We start from the raw sequence: 16,054 nt of genomic DNA on the forward strand, positions 1-16,054 counted from the left end.
CACATGTGTAGGTACACAAGTATAAGAGGAAAAAAATAAAAATTAAAAAGTCGTCAAAAGTATAACGAATTGGATCTCTAATTTAAGAAGACGAAATTTTAAGACTACCCATGCTTTTTGTTTCAATAAACGATTTACAGTTTGTGAGATAAAACATATTGAATGATTTGAGTGAATTTTATTATTTAATTGAAGAGAGAAAAACAGAGAAAGAATGTACGGTCTAGAATAATTATTGAGTTATTTGTGAGTTCTTAATTAACCCAAACTCTATTGCCGCAACAAAAACTCCAACGGATAAATATTGTGTGATGGATGCTTTTGCAATAGTTGACGAGGAAATAAACAAATAAAGTTGGATGTGATTTTTACAGCATTTTCGAACGCATGTCCGAGATCGTGGGACCAGAGACTTGTGTATGTTGTTACTTCACATTTGCGACATGGACGGTTGGCATCTTCGTTAATTACTTGACATTTGCGACATGTCTATATCAACCTCATGCAATATTTCAACTCAATCAATAAATGATTACACATTGAAAATAATTTCCTTTTTTATTACTTTTCATTTAACAAGCCCGAGTTATGTTCTTATGTTGTTTGTAGCATGCATAGCTAGCTAGATAATAGAAGATTCAAACCCGAACTTGTAAATTCCGGATTATATTGAAATGTGCTTAATTAAAGCCGGCATGGTGGCAACCCACGTAGGCTAAAACCGAAATGTCTACTACTTGTTTTAGGTGAAAAGTCATAATTTGGAAGCTAGGCACATTAATTTCTGGATATATCATTTTCATAAATTATATTGAGTATGAAAATAACTTAAATAGTTGAATTAACAAAGTTGATGACAAATTAAAAGAAAAGTCCTATTTGCAAAACATTCAACCTAGGATATATCCTGACAACAGGACATCACAAGATGAGTAGTATATATGTGGATGTAAACTACGTAAACATGCACAATGTATGTATATCATATAACACATTATCTCTCTTGCTAACTAGCTATTATACCATTACCACACAAAATGTTTCTCTCATTGGAGCTCATTCATACCCCCCTTATGTTGTTGTTCCTATTCTTAGTGTTCCTGATTCCTTTCAAATTTCTTTCACCTGCTTCTAAAACACAAAGAAACCTGCCACCAACCCTGCGAAAGCTTCCGATTATTGGAAACCTTCACCAAATAGGTTCAAGCCCCCATCTCACTTTACGAGCCTTGAGCCAAAAACATGGACCACTTTTGTTGATGCACCTAGGTAGTGTACCTTTGTTGGTAGTCTCTTCGGCTGAAGGAGCTAGAGAAATCTTGAAAACCCATGACTTGATATTCTCAAATAGACCAAAACTATACTTCCACGACAAACTTAGTTATGGCTCTAAAGACATTGCGTTTGCTCCCTACGGAGAGTATTGGAGGCAGGCCAAGAGCCTTATGGTGCTCCATTTTCTAAGCCATAAACATGTTCAATCATTTCAAGATATACGAGGAAAGTTACTCCTTCGTATGATTGAAATGATCGGGAAAAGTTGTGGTTCTGTAATTGATATGAGTGAAATGCTTTTTTTGCTTACCACAAACATACTATGTGAGGTGGCCTTTGGACAAAAAAATGATGATATAAAGTTTAAGGACGTATTTGTTAAATCTCAAGCCCTACTTGGCGGTTTTGATATAGGGAACTATATCCCATGGCTATCATGGGTGAATTGGTTGCGTTCCGGACAAGCAAATGAAATTGTTAAAGAATATGACGACTTTCTTGATGGTATTATCGACGAGCATAAGAATAAAAGCATAAAGGCGGATGTTAACGGTGGACAGACTGAAGTACGAGATTTAGTTGATATCTTGCTTGATGTTCAAAAAGAAAACACACTCAAATTTAAATTTGGGAGAGATACCATTAAAGCCATCATCTTTGTAAGATTTCTCGTTTCTTTCTTTAGAAAGTCGATCATAGTAAACAATAACTAGCAAGCAACATTGTATACATCATAATGTTTTTAAGAAAAAAAAACATGCATCTAGAGAAAAACTTAAGTATATATATAGGAAAATAATACTCGTAATATGAAAACATATCATTTATGTAATCCTTAACGAGGGATGTAAACCACAAAAGTGAACAAACCACATGAACGAATCCTGCAACTAACTCATTATTTTATGGTTTCATGCTTTCTGTTTTTCAAGATTTAGAATGTATTTTGTAGGATGTGTTTACTGCTGGAACTGATACAACAAACACAACTATGGAATGGGCACTAAGCGAGCTAGTAAGAAACCCACATGTAATGAAGAAGCTGCAAACCGAAGTAACAAAAATAGCTCAAGGAAGATCAATGATCTCTGAGGATGATTTACAAGAAATGCATTACTTGAAAGCTGTCATGAAAGAGAGCTTACGTTTACACATACCAGTACCACTACTAGTTACCCGTGAAGCAAAAGAGGATGTTAAAGTAATGGAATATGATATTGCACAAGGTACCCAAGTTATGATTAATGCTTGGGCAATTGCAAGGGATCCTTTGATCTGGGAAGAACCAGAGAAATTTAACCCGGAAAGGTTTTTGAACAGTTCTATCGACTACAAAGGATTTGATTTTGAATTGTTACCTTTTGGTGCTGGTCGAAGAGGGTGTCCTGGTACTGAATTTGCTACGGTAATCAATGAGCTTGCTATAGCCAATATAGTTCTTAATTATGATTTAGCAGTTCCAAATGAAGGTAATCCCGAAGAAATAGACATGAGTGGAACTTCTGGATTAACTGTTCATAAGAAGTCTCATCTACTTGTTGTGCCTACTTCTCGTTTAGAGTAAAGTAACTGCTGCACCCCGGATAGTGTTGAAAATATGATTTCATGATATATAAATAATATTGTTAGTAAATTCAATAAATTCTTATTGCATCTCTGCAATGCTGATGTAGAAATGTGTACGTTTTTCTTTTATTCCAAGATTGCAATGTAATGTAATGTAATATATATCTTTTGTGTGACATGTGTTGGTTTATATATATGATGTTATCTTTTGATGATAAGAATTTAGAAATATATTAGTACAATAATATTGAGTTTTTAGCAATAGAATTACACTTTGGGGGCTTTTACCTGTTTGACCCATACAAACCATTTAACCCATATCAAGCTACAAAATAAGTATGTTACCAGTTACAGACTAAAAATAACTAAAATGACCCCTTCATAAAAGCATCGTAGTTACCACATGTACTAATCGATTTACAAAAGTCACCAAGTTATAGCCATATTTGTAACTACAATATAGGTACGTGTAGATTACTGTCACATGGAAACAACATAGTTATAACTGTTCTTCTTTGATTTCATGGTATATATGAACGTGCGAAACAGGTTTAAATATATGTGTATGTATACTACTTGTGTATATATGTATACAGAATTCTCACACTACTACAAATTTTTGGGATTAGAGACCGGTTAATTATATAAAAACCAGTTGTTTTCTAATTATATGGTCTTTAAACTTGTGTAACCGGTCTATATATATGGACCCATACATGTCGGATTATAGAGACCGGTTGAATTAAAGGTCCAACTATTAAATTAGCTGTTTCAATATAAAAAAAGTGGTTTCTAAAGTTTGAATGTTTACAGACCATGTCTTTTGTTAATAAATGGTTTCTATTCATGTTATTATATACAACCACCAACCCCTAGTGTAGCGGAGCAACGTCTTTTTATCCATTCGTGGAAAAAAAGTTTACAGACCGGTATATTTATAAATAAATGGTCTCTATTCATGGTATATACTTAGGGTTGTAAACGAACCGAACGAACACGAACGAGGCTTTGTTCATGTCCGTTCGTTTAGCCTAACGAAAGGTTCACGGACGGATAAACGAACATAATGTTGTGTTCACGAACGGATAAAGAAACAGAATGACTTGTTCATGTTCGTTCGTTCATGTTCAAGAACGAACGCTCACAAAGACAAACGACCGAACACTAATGAACGAACACAAATGAACAACAATAAACAAGCATATAGTTATAAGTATTAGAAATTCAATTGAATATTACAAAATATCCATCGGTTAAAGGTTTTACGAAATACTATTACTTTGATACGAATATACAACATTTATCTATTAAAAAAAGATTTATATCCCTCTCATCTAAAAAAAAGAGTTAAAAGCTTAAATTTCGAGCACAATGTCACACGATGACAAGTTTTTCATACAAAAAAGTATTTGTGTTTAATTTTTTTTTTCTTAAAGAATAGATGGTAGGTATTAATATTTTGATATATATATGTATATATATATATAGCGTAGAGATCCAAAGAGAATGTGTATTAAAGAGAAAAGAGAGAAAAGGTCATATGGGTCAATCAAAACACGACATGTCTCATAATACAAAAAAATGCGCGGGGGTATAATTGTAAATATATTAAACTTTTGTGAAACGTGGCCAAATTGGTTTACTTTTGGGTTCAGGGTCAGCTTGGTTAACATGAGTTGGGTCAACTTGACACAATCTACACCTAACCTACACAAATGTAGATTATGAATTTGGGTCAGCCTGGGTATTGGGTTGGGTTAGCTTGAGTTTGGTTAGCTTGGGTTTTGGATCAGCTTGGTCAGCTTGGATTGGTTCAGCTTGTTAGCTTGGGTAAGGTTAGCTTGACACAATCTACACATAATCTGCACAAATGTAGATTATGGGGTTTGGGTCAACTTTGGCTTTGGGTTGGGTCAGTTTTGGGTTGGATCAATTTGTGTTGGGTCAGCTTGGGGTTCATTAACGTAAACTTTAATCACACATAAATTTCTAGAAAACTTATAAATTTATTGACTACATAAATGAAAGGTATTCCCATTTCACATTAAATACTTTTGCATATAATTTATAAAGGGTTTTTTTTTCTAACAATTTTGTATATAGATTTTGAACACTTTGTCTCATTTAGGATGTAAATGATGTGTTAGTAAATTGTGTGCTTAAGAAAAAATCGACACTGTTATGTGAACGACGTAACTAATGAAAACAATGATTTGTACGATAATGATAATGTTAATAATGACAATGGTGAAAATATAAATGATATGTTTAATGATGTGGATGGTGATATTGATGAAAATGATCATGATAAATTTGAACAACTGGATTTTAATAAAAACACTTGTATAGCGGTTGTAAATATTCCAAGCTTTCTGTTGTGACGGAATTGTTAAACTTAAAAGCAAATTATGTATGGAGTTATATAGCTTTTACAAAGCTTTCAGAAAAATACAACAAAGAATCATCACATGTTCCGATTTATTATTGGTTTATGTTTTAGAGTTATGCATTATGTTTTATTAGTGATATTTTGTAAAACTTATTTATTGTATCCTAAATTTGAGAATATTGTTTTTATACACTTAAAATATTAGTTTTGTTTAATTTAAAAATTAAACAAAGCAAAAATATAAGATATCCCCACAATTTCATTATACCGGTAAGGTTTTTATCTTTTATAATTATAACTAGTGTTCAGACCCGTCCAATGGACGGGTAGTCTCAAAATATATTAAACAAAGCTAAAAAATATTTGCTAACTGAATAGCCATTCAATCGGTCAATGTATTCCAAAAAGTATTCGCCCAAAAAAGAAACATACGAAAATTAATTCCATGCAAATATTTATTACAGTTTACCCCTTTTTATTCAACTTTAGTTAATTAAAAAATTTACAGTTTCTTAAATTCTAAAAGTGTAAACTATATAAAAGTATAATTAATTATTTTTAAATTGGGTTAAAGTGTAAATTGGTGATGAAAAATGAAAAAGTGTAAATTAATTATTTTAAATTGGGTTAAAGTGTAACTTGGTAATGGAAAAGCAAAAAGTGTAAATTAATTGTTTTAGATTGGGGTTAAAGTGTAAATTGGTGATGGAAAATCAAAAAGTGTAAATTAATTTAGATTAATATTAAAAAAAATGGAGGATTAATAAGGAGGGAAGATTAAACTCAAAGAGGTGGATTAGGGGTGCCAAGTGTACCCCCAACCCCTTATTTTAGTTATATTATAAAAGGGTGTTGATGGTTGGCTTTTAGATACGGGAGCTGCTTTTCTTACTAACTTTAATACTCCAACTGCAAAATATTTGTTGTGACTATTTTAACGAGTATGTGACTGTACATCCTTGTTCGTAAGCTTTTTTTTTATTTCTCATATTTTGTAACGCTTATAACCTGTTTGATATAAGTCCAGTGATAAGATTTGATCGATCCAACATGTGAGTCTCAAAATAGATAGTCCAGGGATTTTTAGTCCATGTTGATTTCGTTTACAAGTCTACTACAATAAATCAGTTCTGTTTGTTAATTCTTCATTCCTCACACGATTCAGAGATAGATTATATACAAGATAAAATAATCACTTTGTTATGTGGGAAAAAAAGCCATGTAATGCTTCTCTTCGTGTACATGAGGTGTGTTTTTGTATGCCTAGCGATTAAAGACAGCAGGGGTCAAGAAAGAAATAGGGTAAAAAGTTATATTTATATTAGGGACAAAAATTACATAATAAAAGTTTTGTAGTATGAGAAGTAAACTATGTAGTAAAAAATCACTTCCCTTTAGATATATATGTGCACACATTTGTATGTTGGCTGTTTATTATATATATAATTGTTATTTATATTTAGGTCCAACAACAAGAGTTAACTGGGAACGCGGTTACTACATGATGCGGTGGATATATGATTTTGTGAAGTTTCAACAATAGGTTTTCCCGTCTATTGTAAGTAAATTCATATGTATTTTATTATTCAAGTTGGTTCTTCCAATTAGTTTTCTTATATATAATTAATAATGTTAAATTTATATATATATATATATATATATATATATATATATATATATATATTTGTAGGTACCTTGGAATCATACAAGACCTTCTAAGCACTCGGAGTTAGATGCTATGGTTCGTTTTTGGACAAATGCATTTCCGGTTCCAGTAACCATAGTATGGACTACGTTATTAACTTAGTTTAGTCTTAGAACTTTTATGACTTGGTAACTTTTTTTAGCTTTTGGAATAGGTTTAATTTTCTATAATGCTATGTAGTATAATGATAAAGTGTAGTAGTTTGATTGAGCATTAGGTACTAGTGGTTTGAATTTGATGTTTGAGTAGCAAATAGTTTGGAGATGAATTTGATTATCTAGCATGAACTTTGGATTTGGTATTTGATTATGAGCAAGAAGCTTGGTTTTGGTATTTGATTGTTGAGTAACAAGTTTTTAATGGATTTGGCTTTGGTTTTGTATTGCATAGTAGCAAATTTGTTGAGCAGCAATTTTGTATTTGGTTTTGTATAGATGCTAGTTGTGAAAATGATTTGGAAATAGCAGTAGCTAAGGCTGGCATCACGGTTATTTTTTTTTTTCAGTTGTATAAACGGTCTCTATTATTAATTTAACCGGTTTCTATCTGCGAAATCGGTAGTAGTGTCAATTGATACTTACTCGAATTTTAGTAAGGAGCTATCACATCCTGGCTAATTTGAAGTTCCTCATAAAATCTATAATTTAGGAAAGACACGTTGATATCATCATTGGGCATTTCAAATCTGTATTTTCAGAATTATTGGTAAATGAGGTAGGGAAACCAGAGCAAAACGGCAAGAACGAGTAAATTTTTTTAAATTAAGAATATATATATATACATGGGTTATAATTTTTGTATGCATGGTAGTTTAAATACCGAGTTACATTATCAGAATATCTATATATTGAGTTCAAATCAGTAATTCCATGTTTAACATTACATTGTCACTCTTGAGTCTCAAATGTTGGTTTATTACTTGTGATATTTTGGTTCCGTACCAAGTTTATTATAATTTTGTTATATCAATAAATAACTTACTCGTTAAAAATTATCACTTCTATTAATTTATTGCTTTGAAGCTAATTAGCTTCGGTCATCTAAACATTTAGTTATATTTATTTTTTTAGTCATCACAAGAGTAGTATATGTGGAAATAACTGAACATGCAAACAAGACCAATTCCAATGCAGCAAATAGACGTGTGGATAACTAGTCAACTAACGAGGCGGGCTTCTTTATGCTTCGAACGGGCCTGCCTTCCTTAGTTGGGCTGTTGACAGGGCTACTGTCCTGACATGGGCTGCTGTCCATATCACGACTCTGGACTTGAAATGACTTGGGTACCCGCATAATGCGACGGTCAGTCAATTAGTTTTTAGACTCATCTCGATGGTCAGACAGTTTTTAAAAATATTACTAGCATAATACCCACGCAATGTGACAGTATTCGTGGCAGCCACGGTGTGGTAGTGGGGGATAACTGTTAGAGCCGGCGTCGAGTGCTGTAGATAATTAGTGTAAAAGTAATTGATGTAAAGAGTTAATGAAGATACTTTAAAAGATAAATGACTGATAATGTATTATAATCGTTAAAGGTATTTTAGACATTTTTGCTCATGTAACTTACAACCTGTGAGCTATTTTTTTTACAAAATAATAGCACGGTACCCGCGCGATATGACGGTAGTCATGACAGTGATGGTGTGATGGTTGGGCAACGGTTGATGATGGAGCGACGTTGAGTTGTGTATATAATTGACATATTTTAAAACATAAAGAATTGATAGTGTAATTTAATCATTAATGTTAAGGAGGTAGTGTGTGTGAAATTATTTTTAAGGGGTCCCAAATGAAAATATTACATATAATATTACATATTTTCAACATTATCAAAAATAAAAAAGGCTATTCTTTTTATAATATAGTATAGATATAGATATAGATAAGATGAGTTATAGTAAGATAGCTAGCGATTAAAACTTTTTACTAAATCTTTTTTTTTTTCCTTCTTTTTAGATGTTCCACAAATTAATGAAGATTGCCGGCTTAAAAACGATTAGTCATATGTTTGTGCCATGCGAATGTGTAGTGGGGACTAGGAAAGGCGACGATGATGGATGGTGACGGCGGTGGCAGCAACGGTGACGATAATGGTGTGTTTAGAAGTTAATGTAATTATTTTAAAAGTTAAAGGTAACATAAATGTTGTAAATTAAGTTAGTATTATAGGTATTTCTAAAAGATATTATAGATATTTAAAATGGAGATTTTATATAAGTGAATAAAACAACTTGATATTTTAAGGTTATAAACTATTTAGTGAAAAAAATTACAAATATTTTATAATGTTCTATATAACTATAATTAAAACGTATAGAGGCCCATGTATGTTTCTTTTCTTTTTCAGTCAAATATAGAAAAGAACGTGGGAGTTGAGATTAATGTAACAAAATCGATAGTCAAGCCTTGAATAAAGTCCGTTAGCGACCCATGTACGTCTTTTCTCTGTTTGTCAACCCAAGGAAAAGTCCATTGTATTAAAGCCGAAGTCAAAGGATAATTATGTTATGTATTTGAAATTGTAAATAATTATTCTAATTATACTCCGCGCAATGTGGCGGTGACAGTGTCGTAGTGGAGGACGGTTGTTGGTGGTAGTGGCGACGTCGAGTGATGTTAGATAATTGAATTAAAGGTAGTTGATCTAAATGGTTAATATGGATATTTTAAAAGAAAAATGACTGATAATGTTATATACTCATTAACACTGTATTCTCGAGTTTTTTTTTAAATGATAGGAAAGGAAAAGATTGGATAAAAAAAGAAAAGAAAAAAATTTATATATCAAAAAGGCATTATCGAGTTACATGAAAAACTAAAGAAAAGAAAAGAAAACACAAAATTAATAGTGTTCTTGAGATAGAAAGAAAAGAAAAGAAAGGGAAAAAAGTTATAATTTTACAATTATGTCTTTTTTCCTATAAAGTTTTTATTAATTAATAGGGGTAAATTAGTAATTATACACATAACTGAAAAGTTTTCCATCCAAATCCTCCCAAAAATGGGAGAAAAGTTTTTACTTCAAAAACATCCATGTTTTCTTTTCCTCCCCTTTCCTTTCTTTTAAAGAAAAAACTCAAGAATGCAAAATAGAGAAGTTTTCCAATCCTTTAAAAAAAAAAACTCGAGAATACATTCTAAATGTATTTTAGTTTCTTCCCATGTAACTTTCAACATGGTCTATATAGTATAGAAGTATAGATATAGATAGATAACTAAAATGTAGCAAATTAACAATTTTTTTATCGAATCATTTATGCTTATATAATACATTATAAAAAATAATTTGATGTTTTTTTTATGTCTCAAAATTAAAACTTTTAAATGTCCAAAATAACCATTTTACATATTACAACATCTATCTTTAATTTTCTAAAATACCTAAATTAATTCATTTTCTCCAATATTTTTTAAAGGAAAATGATCAATCTTTTTTAAAAATAGTCTAAAAGTATTCTTAATACTATAATCATTTGACATGTGTAATCTAATTGTTATTTTTTTTCATCTTTCCCCTTGATTTTTTGGTTCATATAGTTTTATATCTATCAATAAACTAAAAACATGATTGATATGTTTTTGAAGCGACACGTGACATAATCTTTGATCGACACGTATCATTTTAATTTATTTATTTTATTAAATTAATTTTTTTAATTGTATATATATTCAATTTCTTTATTAGACTTAGAGTTAAACTCTAACTCTTAACTTATTAATACAAAAGACATTATAATTTTATTTAATTGATCATTTTCTCACTAATAAATTGTCTTTTTTTCTTTCTCATTTCTTCAACTCATATTACTTATATCACTTATAATAAATTATTAACATAAAGACTTTAAAAATTTGGATTTACGATCTCACAAGGCTATTTGTCATTATCCATTATGTATATAAGTTCTGATTTTGATGTAATTTTAAAAATTTAAGGTAATCTAAAACTTTAACTAAAAATATATTATATTTATCATCATTGTTTATTATAATTTAATTAGCTTTGATCATCAATTTATTTTAATTTGAATTTATTTCATGCTCACAAATAATGTATAAGACATATTCCAATTTCTTTACGATACAATCTATATATCTATCATACATCGTACGGGTATTAGAACTAGTAATTGTTATACATTATGTTAGTATGTATATATGACAATATTTATGAAAAGTTACGATACGGATTATGTAAGTTATTGTTATGCTATGTTGATATAGTAGAAACATCCGGGCACACATTAAACAGTCTGCGGGTTACGATAAACCGTGGAATTCTGCTAGGGTGATCGCAATTGAGCAGATCTATGGAACTTGACAAAGTTAGATTGCTGCATGCGATGCCCAAGTATATCGTTGAATCAGTTCGTGCTAAACCCCGGAAATGTTGTTCAATGGTTGCATTATATCACCGGTCATGTTTTAGAGACATGGATACAATCATGTATGTATATTGGGCCTTTAGACCATTTATTAGAGCAATCATACATCGTATTGTGTTCGTAACAAAAAACTACAAAATGGATAAATACTATGTGTTGCTTTTGAAATAGTTGATGAGAAAATAAACAAAACTTGGACGTGATTTTTATAGCAGTTTCAAACGCATGTCGGTTGGCATGCATCTTCGTTGCTATTTATGACACGTTTGTATGAACGCCGAAGTCATGTCCAAGTTCAAGAACCAGATTACCAAAGGTTATGTTGGGTATAGTGATCAGTTAACCACAACCCAATCTAGCACCTACGTTTGAGGGATTCGGAAAATCAAAGGCATATATAAATATAGTAGCTTCTATGCAAAGGATTGGACAAAATAATTAATTTGAGAGTTGAGACCCAGGCGGCTGAGAAGAGAATAAGCCCCTAATTTAATAGTAGTCGCTAAACTATAAAATATAAGGAAAAAGTCAATTTAATAAATTAATACTAATGTAGCTAATAATACTATTATTAGGTGTTTGTCAATTTAATAGATTAAGTTAAGATGCTAGGTCCAATTCAGACTAACATTTTTAACTTGGATATTTTAGTTCTTAAGATGCATGCATATTTAGGTTGGTGTCACATTGTTGCATTTCAAGCGTCTAAGACCATATTCTCAATCCACGACACTAGAAAACTTAATATATTTGTGTTACATCAACATTACACGGAGTCATCATATCGAAAAATTTTACTATTAATCTTCACACTGAAACCTTAATCTATTAGTGCCACATTATTATTTATATTATTATTAGAAAGCACATTCTATTAAATTATAAAACACATTAATTAAGCTAGTACTTCAATTCATTGACAACTAGGAAATTTCTGGCCCTGCAACATTGTCGTGTTGAAACGATTGTGTTATTTAGTATATTTGCGTTGAATTAACAAACATTCTGTCATGGATAGGTTTGTTTTAAAGTTTATCACATCAAATACATTTTAATATATATTTTTAAACACAAAACCACAATACTTTCCGTTGCGCGGTTTAATTAGTACAATTACTTTTTGTTATTGATAATTTATGTTTTTAAAAACTTTGACATATAAAAATGTATATTTATTCAAATAATACCACAAAAAATTAATAAAAGTTTTTACTATATTGTTTGAAAACTTGAAAACGATTACGTAAAAATGTGTCACTACGTATGTTTGTTAAAATATTTAACATGTTAAATGATATTTATTCAAAAGTAATACCACAAAAAAGTAGTTTTGATATATTATTTGAAAACTCAAAAGAAAAAAAATATGTAATAAATCAAGAAATAAGCCGTAATTTTAAACCTGAAAGGAATATAATGTGATAAAATTTGAATAGTGTTATATAAAAAAAAATGTTTGCAATATAATTACTTAAAAACCCGAAAGGAAAAATATATGGAAAAAACCAAATAGTAATTCGTATTAGAAAACGCCGGAGAATACTCGACCACATTATCGTAATATGCTGGAAATTCGGCGTATTTGAAGGAAAACGTTGGGATTAAGAGCCGCGATAAAGTTGGTCTAAGTATGTTATTGTTGCTTTTGAACCGATCGATCTTCATCATGTATTTCAAATCAATCAAAACAGGATTATGCATTGAAGAGATTTTTTATTCTGGATATTATTTTGAAAAGTGCATAAAGCCGGCAACACACGTGGGTTACAACCGAAACTTCTACTACTGGTTTTAAGTAAAAAGTCGTAATTTGGAAGTCACAATTCTGGAAATATTTATATGAATAGTTTGGTAAGACTGCTCTCTCTAGATATGAGATCGATCCTGTTAAGTTTAATTCTGAATCGAGACCCGGTTTTTTCCCTTTCCTTTTTGGCCCTGCCTTGCCATCGAGACTACTTTTTCAAGGTAAACCCCTAAGTTGTAGGTCCTTTTTGAAATGGAAGTGATCGATATTTCTACCACTATGTATTTTTGATTGGTGTACCATTTTGCATGTATACATTTTATCGCTGACAGAGATTAGTATAATATTGCATAATTGTGGTAAATCTATCAAAATATGTAGTACTACTATACTTCCCTTTTGTAAAGCCTCTCTACCTTGCTGAATGTGATTTTCTAATAGTGACAGCCTCCTATTTGCAAATAATTCAACCTACGCCTAGTCATCCTATATATCCCGACAATCGGACATCATAAGAGTAGTATATATTTAGATGTACATCACATAAACATGCTCAATCTATACCAAATAAAATCATACTTATCTTGCTAACTATAATACCACTGCTCCAAAAAATGTTTCTCTCATTAGAGATCATTCATATCCCATTTATCCTGTTGTTCGTTTTCTTATCGTTCTTGATTCCTTTCAAATTGCTTTCATCTGCTTCTAAAACCCCAAAAAACAGGCCACCAACTCTTCAAAAGCTTCCGATTATTGGAAACCTTCACCAAATAGACTCAAGCGCTCATCTCTCTTTACGAGTCTTAAGTCAAAAACACGGACCACTTTTCTTGATGCAACTAGGCAGTGTACCCGTGTTGGTAGTCTCCTCGGCCGAAGCAGCTAGAGAAATCATGAAAACACATGATTTGATATTCTCAAATAGGCCAAAACTATACTTTCATGACAAACTTAGTTATGGTTCTAAAGACATTGCTTTTGCTCCCTATTGAGAGCATTGGAGGCAGGTCAAGAGCCTTACGGTGCTCAATTTTCTAAGCCATAAACATGTCCAATCATTCCAAAAGATACGAGAAAAATTACTTCTTCGTATGATTGAAATGGTCGGGAAAAGTTGTGGTTCTGTAATTGATATGAGTGAATTGCTTTTTTTGCTTACTACAAACATACTATGTGAGGTGGCCTTTGGACAGAAAAATGATGATATAAAGTTTAAGAATGTATTCGTAAAATCTCAAATCCTACTTGGCGGTTTCGATATAGGGAACTATATTCCATGGCTATCATGGGTGAATTGGTTGCGTGCCGGAGAAGCAAATGAAATTGTTAAAGATTATGATGAGTTTCTTGATGGTGTTATCGACGAGCATGAAAATAAAAGCACAAAGGCGGATCTTACTAATGGTGAACAGAATGAAGTACGTGATTTAGTTGATATCTTACTTCATGTTCAAAAGGAAAACAAACTCAAATTTAAATTTGGGAGAGATACCATTAAAGCCATCATCTTTGTAAGATTTCTCGTTTCTTTCTTTAGAAAGTCGATCATAGTAAACAATAACTAACCAATTCAATGTGGTAACTATATATACATCATAATGGTTTCAACAAAAACCCATCTTTAGAAATTTAACCCGGAAAGGTTTTTAAATAGTTCTATCGACTATAAAGGATTCGACTTTGAATTGTTACCTTTTGGTGCTGGTCGAAGAGGATGTCCTGGTATTGATTTTGCTACGGTAATCAATGATCTTGCTATAGCAAATATAGTTCTCAAGTATGATTTAGCATTGCCAAATGAAGGTAAACCCGAAGAATTAGACATGAGTGGAACTTCTGGATTGACTGTTCATAAGAAGTCCCATCTACTTGTTGTGCCTTCTTCTCGTTTAGAGTAAAATAACTGCTCGAATTTACATGTCTGATGGTAGTCTTGAATATATGATTTTCATGATATACATTAGAATATTCAATAAACTCTTCTTGTATCTCGACAATGTTGCGGTAGAAGTGTGTTTTCCTTTTATTCCAAGATTGTAGTATGTAATGTAATGTAATACAGTATTTGTTTAGTGCGACATATCACATATTATATAGTTATATGTGATGTTATTTTTTGGGTAATAATCCGTAATGTAAGTAATTATTAGAAGAAAAAAAATTGCATTTGCCCCTTCAAATTTAATTTAATTAATAAATGTATAATAATGGGTTCCCGGTCTATCAAGTGCCGGTACCCCTTGATGGATACATGATGAAAGCTATGGCATAATTTTTTATGATAAAAAAAATTAGAAATTTAAGTCTAAGATTATATCAGGAAGAGATCAAAATTCTCATTAATTTTTCATTTCGTTAATCAAAATAAATAACTCGTATTCAGTGTATAACGTTTTATAATGACTCAAACGGGAATTAGAAGATTATATTAGTACAAAATAATATTGAGTTTTTAGTAATAGATATCAAGTTTTGGGGACTTTAATTTTAACCTATTTGAGCCTTACAAATTAACCATTTGACCAATTTCAAGCTAATGTATCTTACCAATTACAGATTAATTAAACATAACAAGAATATTGACCCATTCATAAAAGGAACGAGGTAGTTGCCACATTTACTAATCGATTGCTTAACGTACGTACACACAAAAGTCACCAAGTTATAACCACATTTATATATCTAGCTACCTGCTGCTCTAATGTCAACCTCTGATCCAATAATACACCTTCTAAATTGCATGTGTATTAGTAGCATATTTCAGAATCATCCCTAAATTATAAAATCACACAGGATATAATAAAACAAGTCAGATCTATTTCCTTGAACAGGAATGTTGGAATACATTAGGCCTCTGCCAATGGACGAAGGTTTCTTCTCTCTTCCTCACTGTCACCTCAGTTTTTCATTCTCTTAAATCACCTCTTTCCCACTCACTACCAACCCCACATCTTCCTCAACTTTTATTTTATATTTATGTT

The 16,054-nt window shown here is 31.2% G+C and overlaps 2 protein-coding genes across 2 annotated transcripts; both read left to right on the plus strand.

Moving 5' to 3' along the window:
* The first annotated feature begins 962 nt into the window (after window positions 1-962).
* LOC122592533 (cytochrome P450 Tp4149-like) lies at window positions 963-3,017 on the plus strand. The gene is made up of 2 exons (XM_043764786.1): window positions 963-1,934; window positions 2,228-3,017. Exons 1-2 carry the CDS (start codon window positions 1,038-1,040, stop codon window positions 2,837-2,839), a joined length of 1,509 nt encoding a protein of 502 aa, XP_043620721.1. The 5' UTR covers window positions 963-1,037; the 3' UTR covers window positions 2,840-3,017.
* An 11,156-nt stretch (window positions 3,018-14,173) lies between these two features.
* Window positions 14,174-14,971, plus strand: LOC122591763 (cytochrome P450 Tp4149-like). The gene is made up of 2 exons (XM_043764006.1): window positions 14,174-14,584; window positions 14,699-14,971. Exons 1-2 carry the CDS (start codon window positions 14,174-14,176, stop codon window positions 14,969-14,971), a joined length of 684 nt encoding a protein of 227 aa, XP_043619941.1.
* Window positions 14,972-16,054: the final 1,083 nt, after the last annotated feature.

Source organism: Erigeron canadensis, chromosome 3, assembly GCF_010389155.1.
Source record: "Erigeron canadensis isolate Cc75 chromosome 3, C_canadensis_v1, whole genome shotgun sequence".
Classification (NCBI taxonomy): Eukaryota; Viridiplantae; Streptophyta; class Magnoliopsida; order Asterales; family Asteraceae; genus Erigeron; species Erigeron canadensis.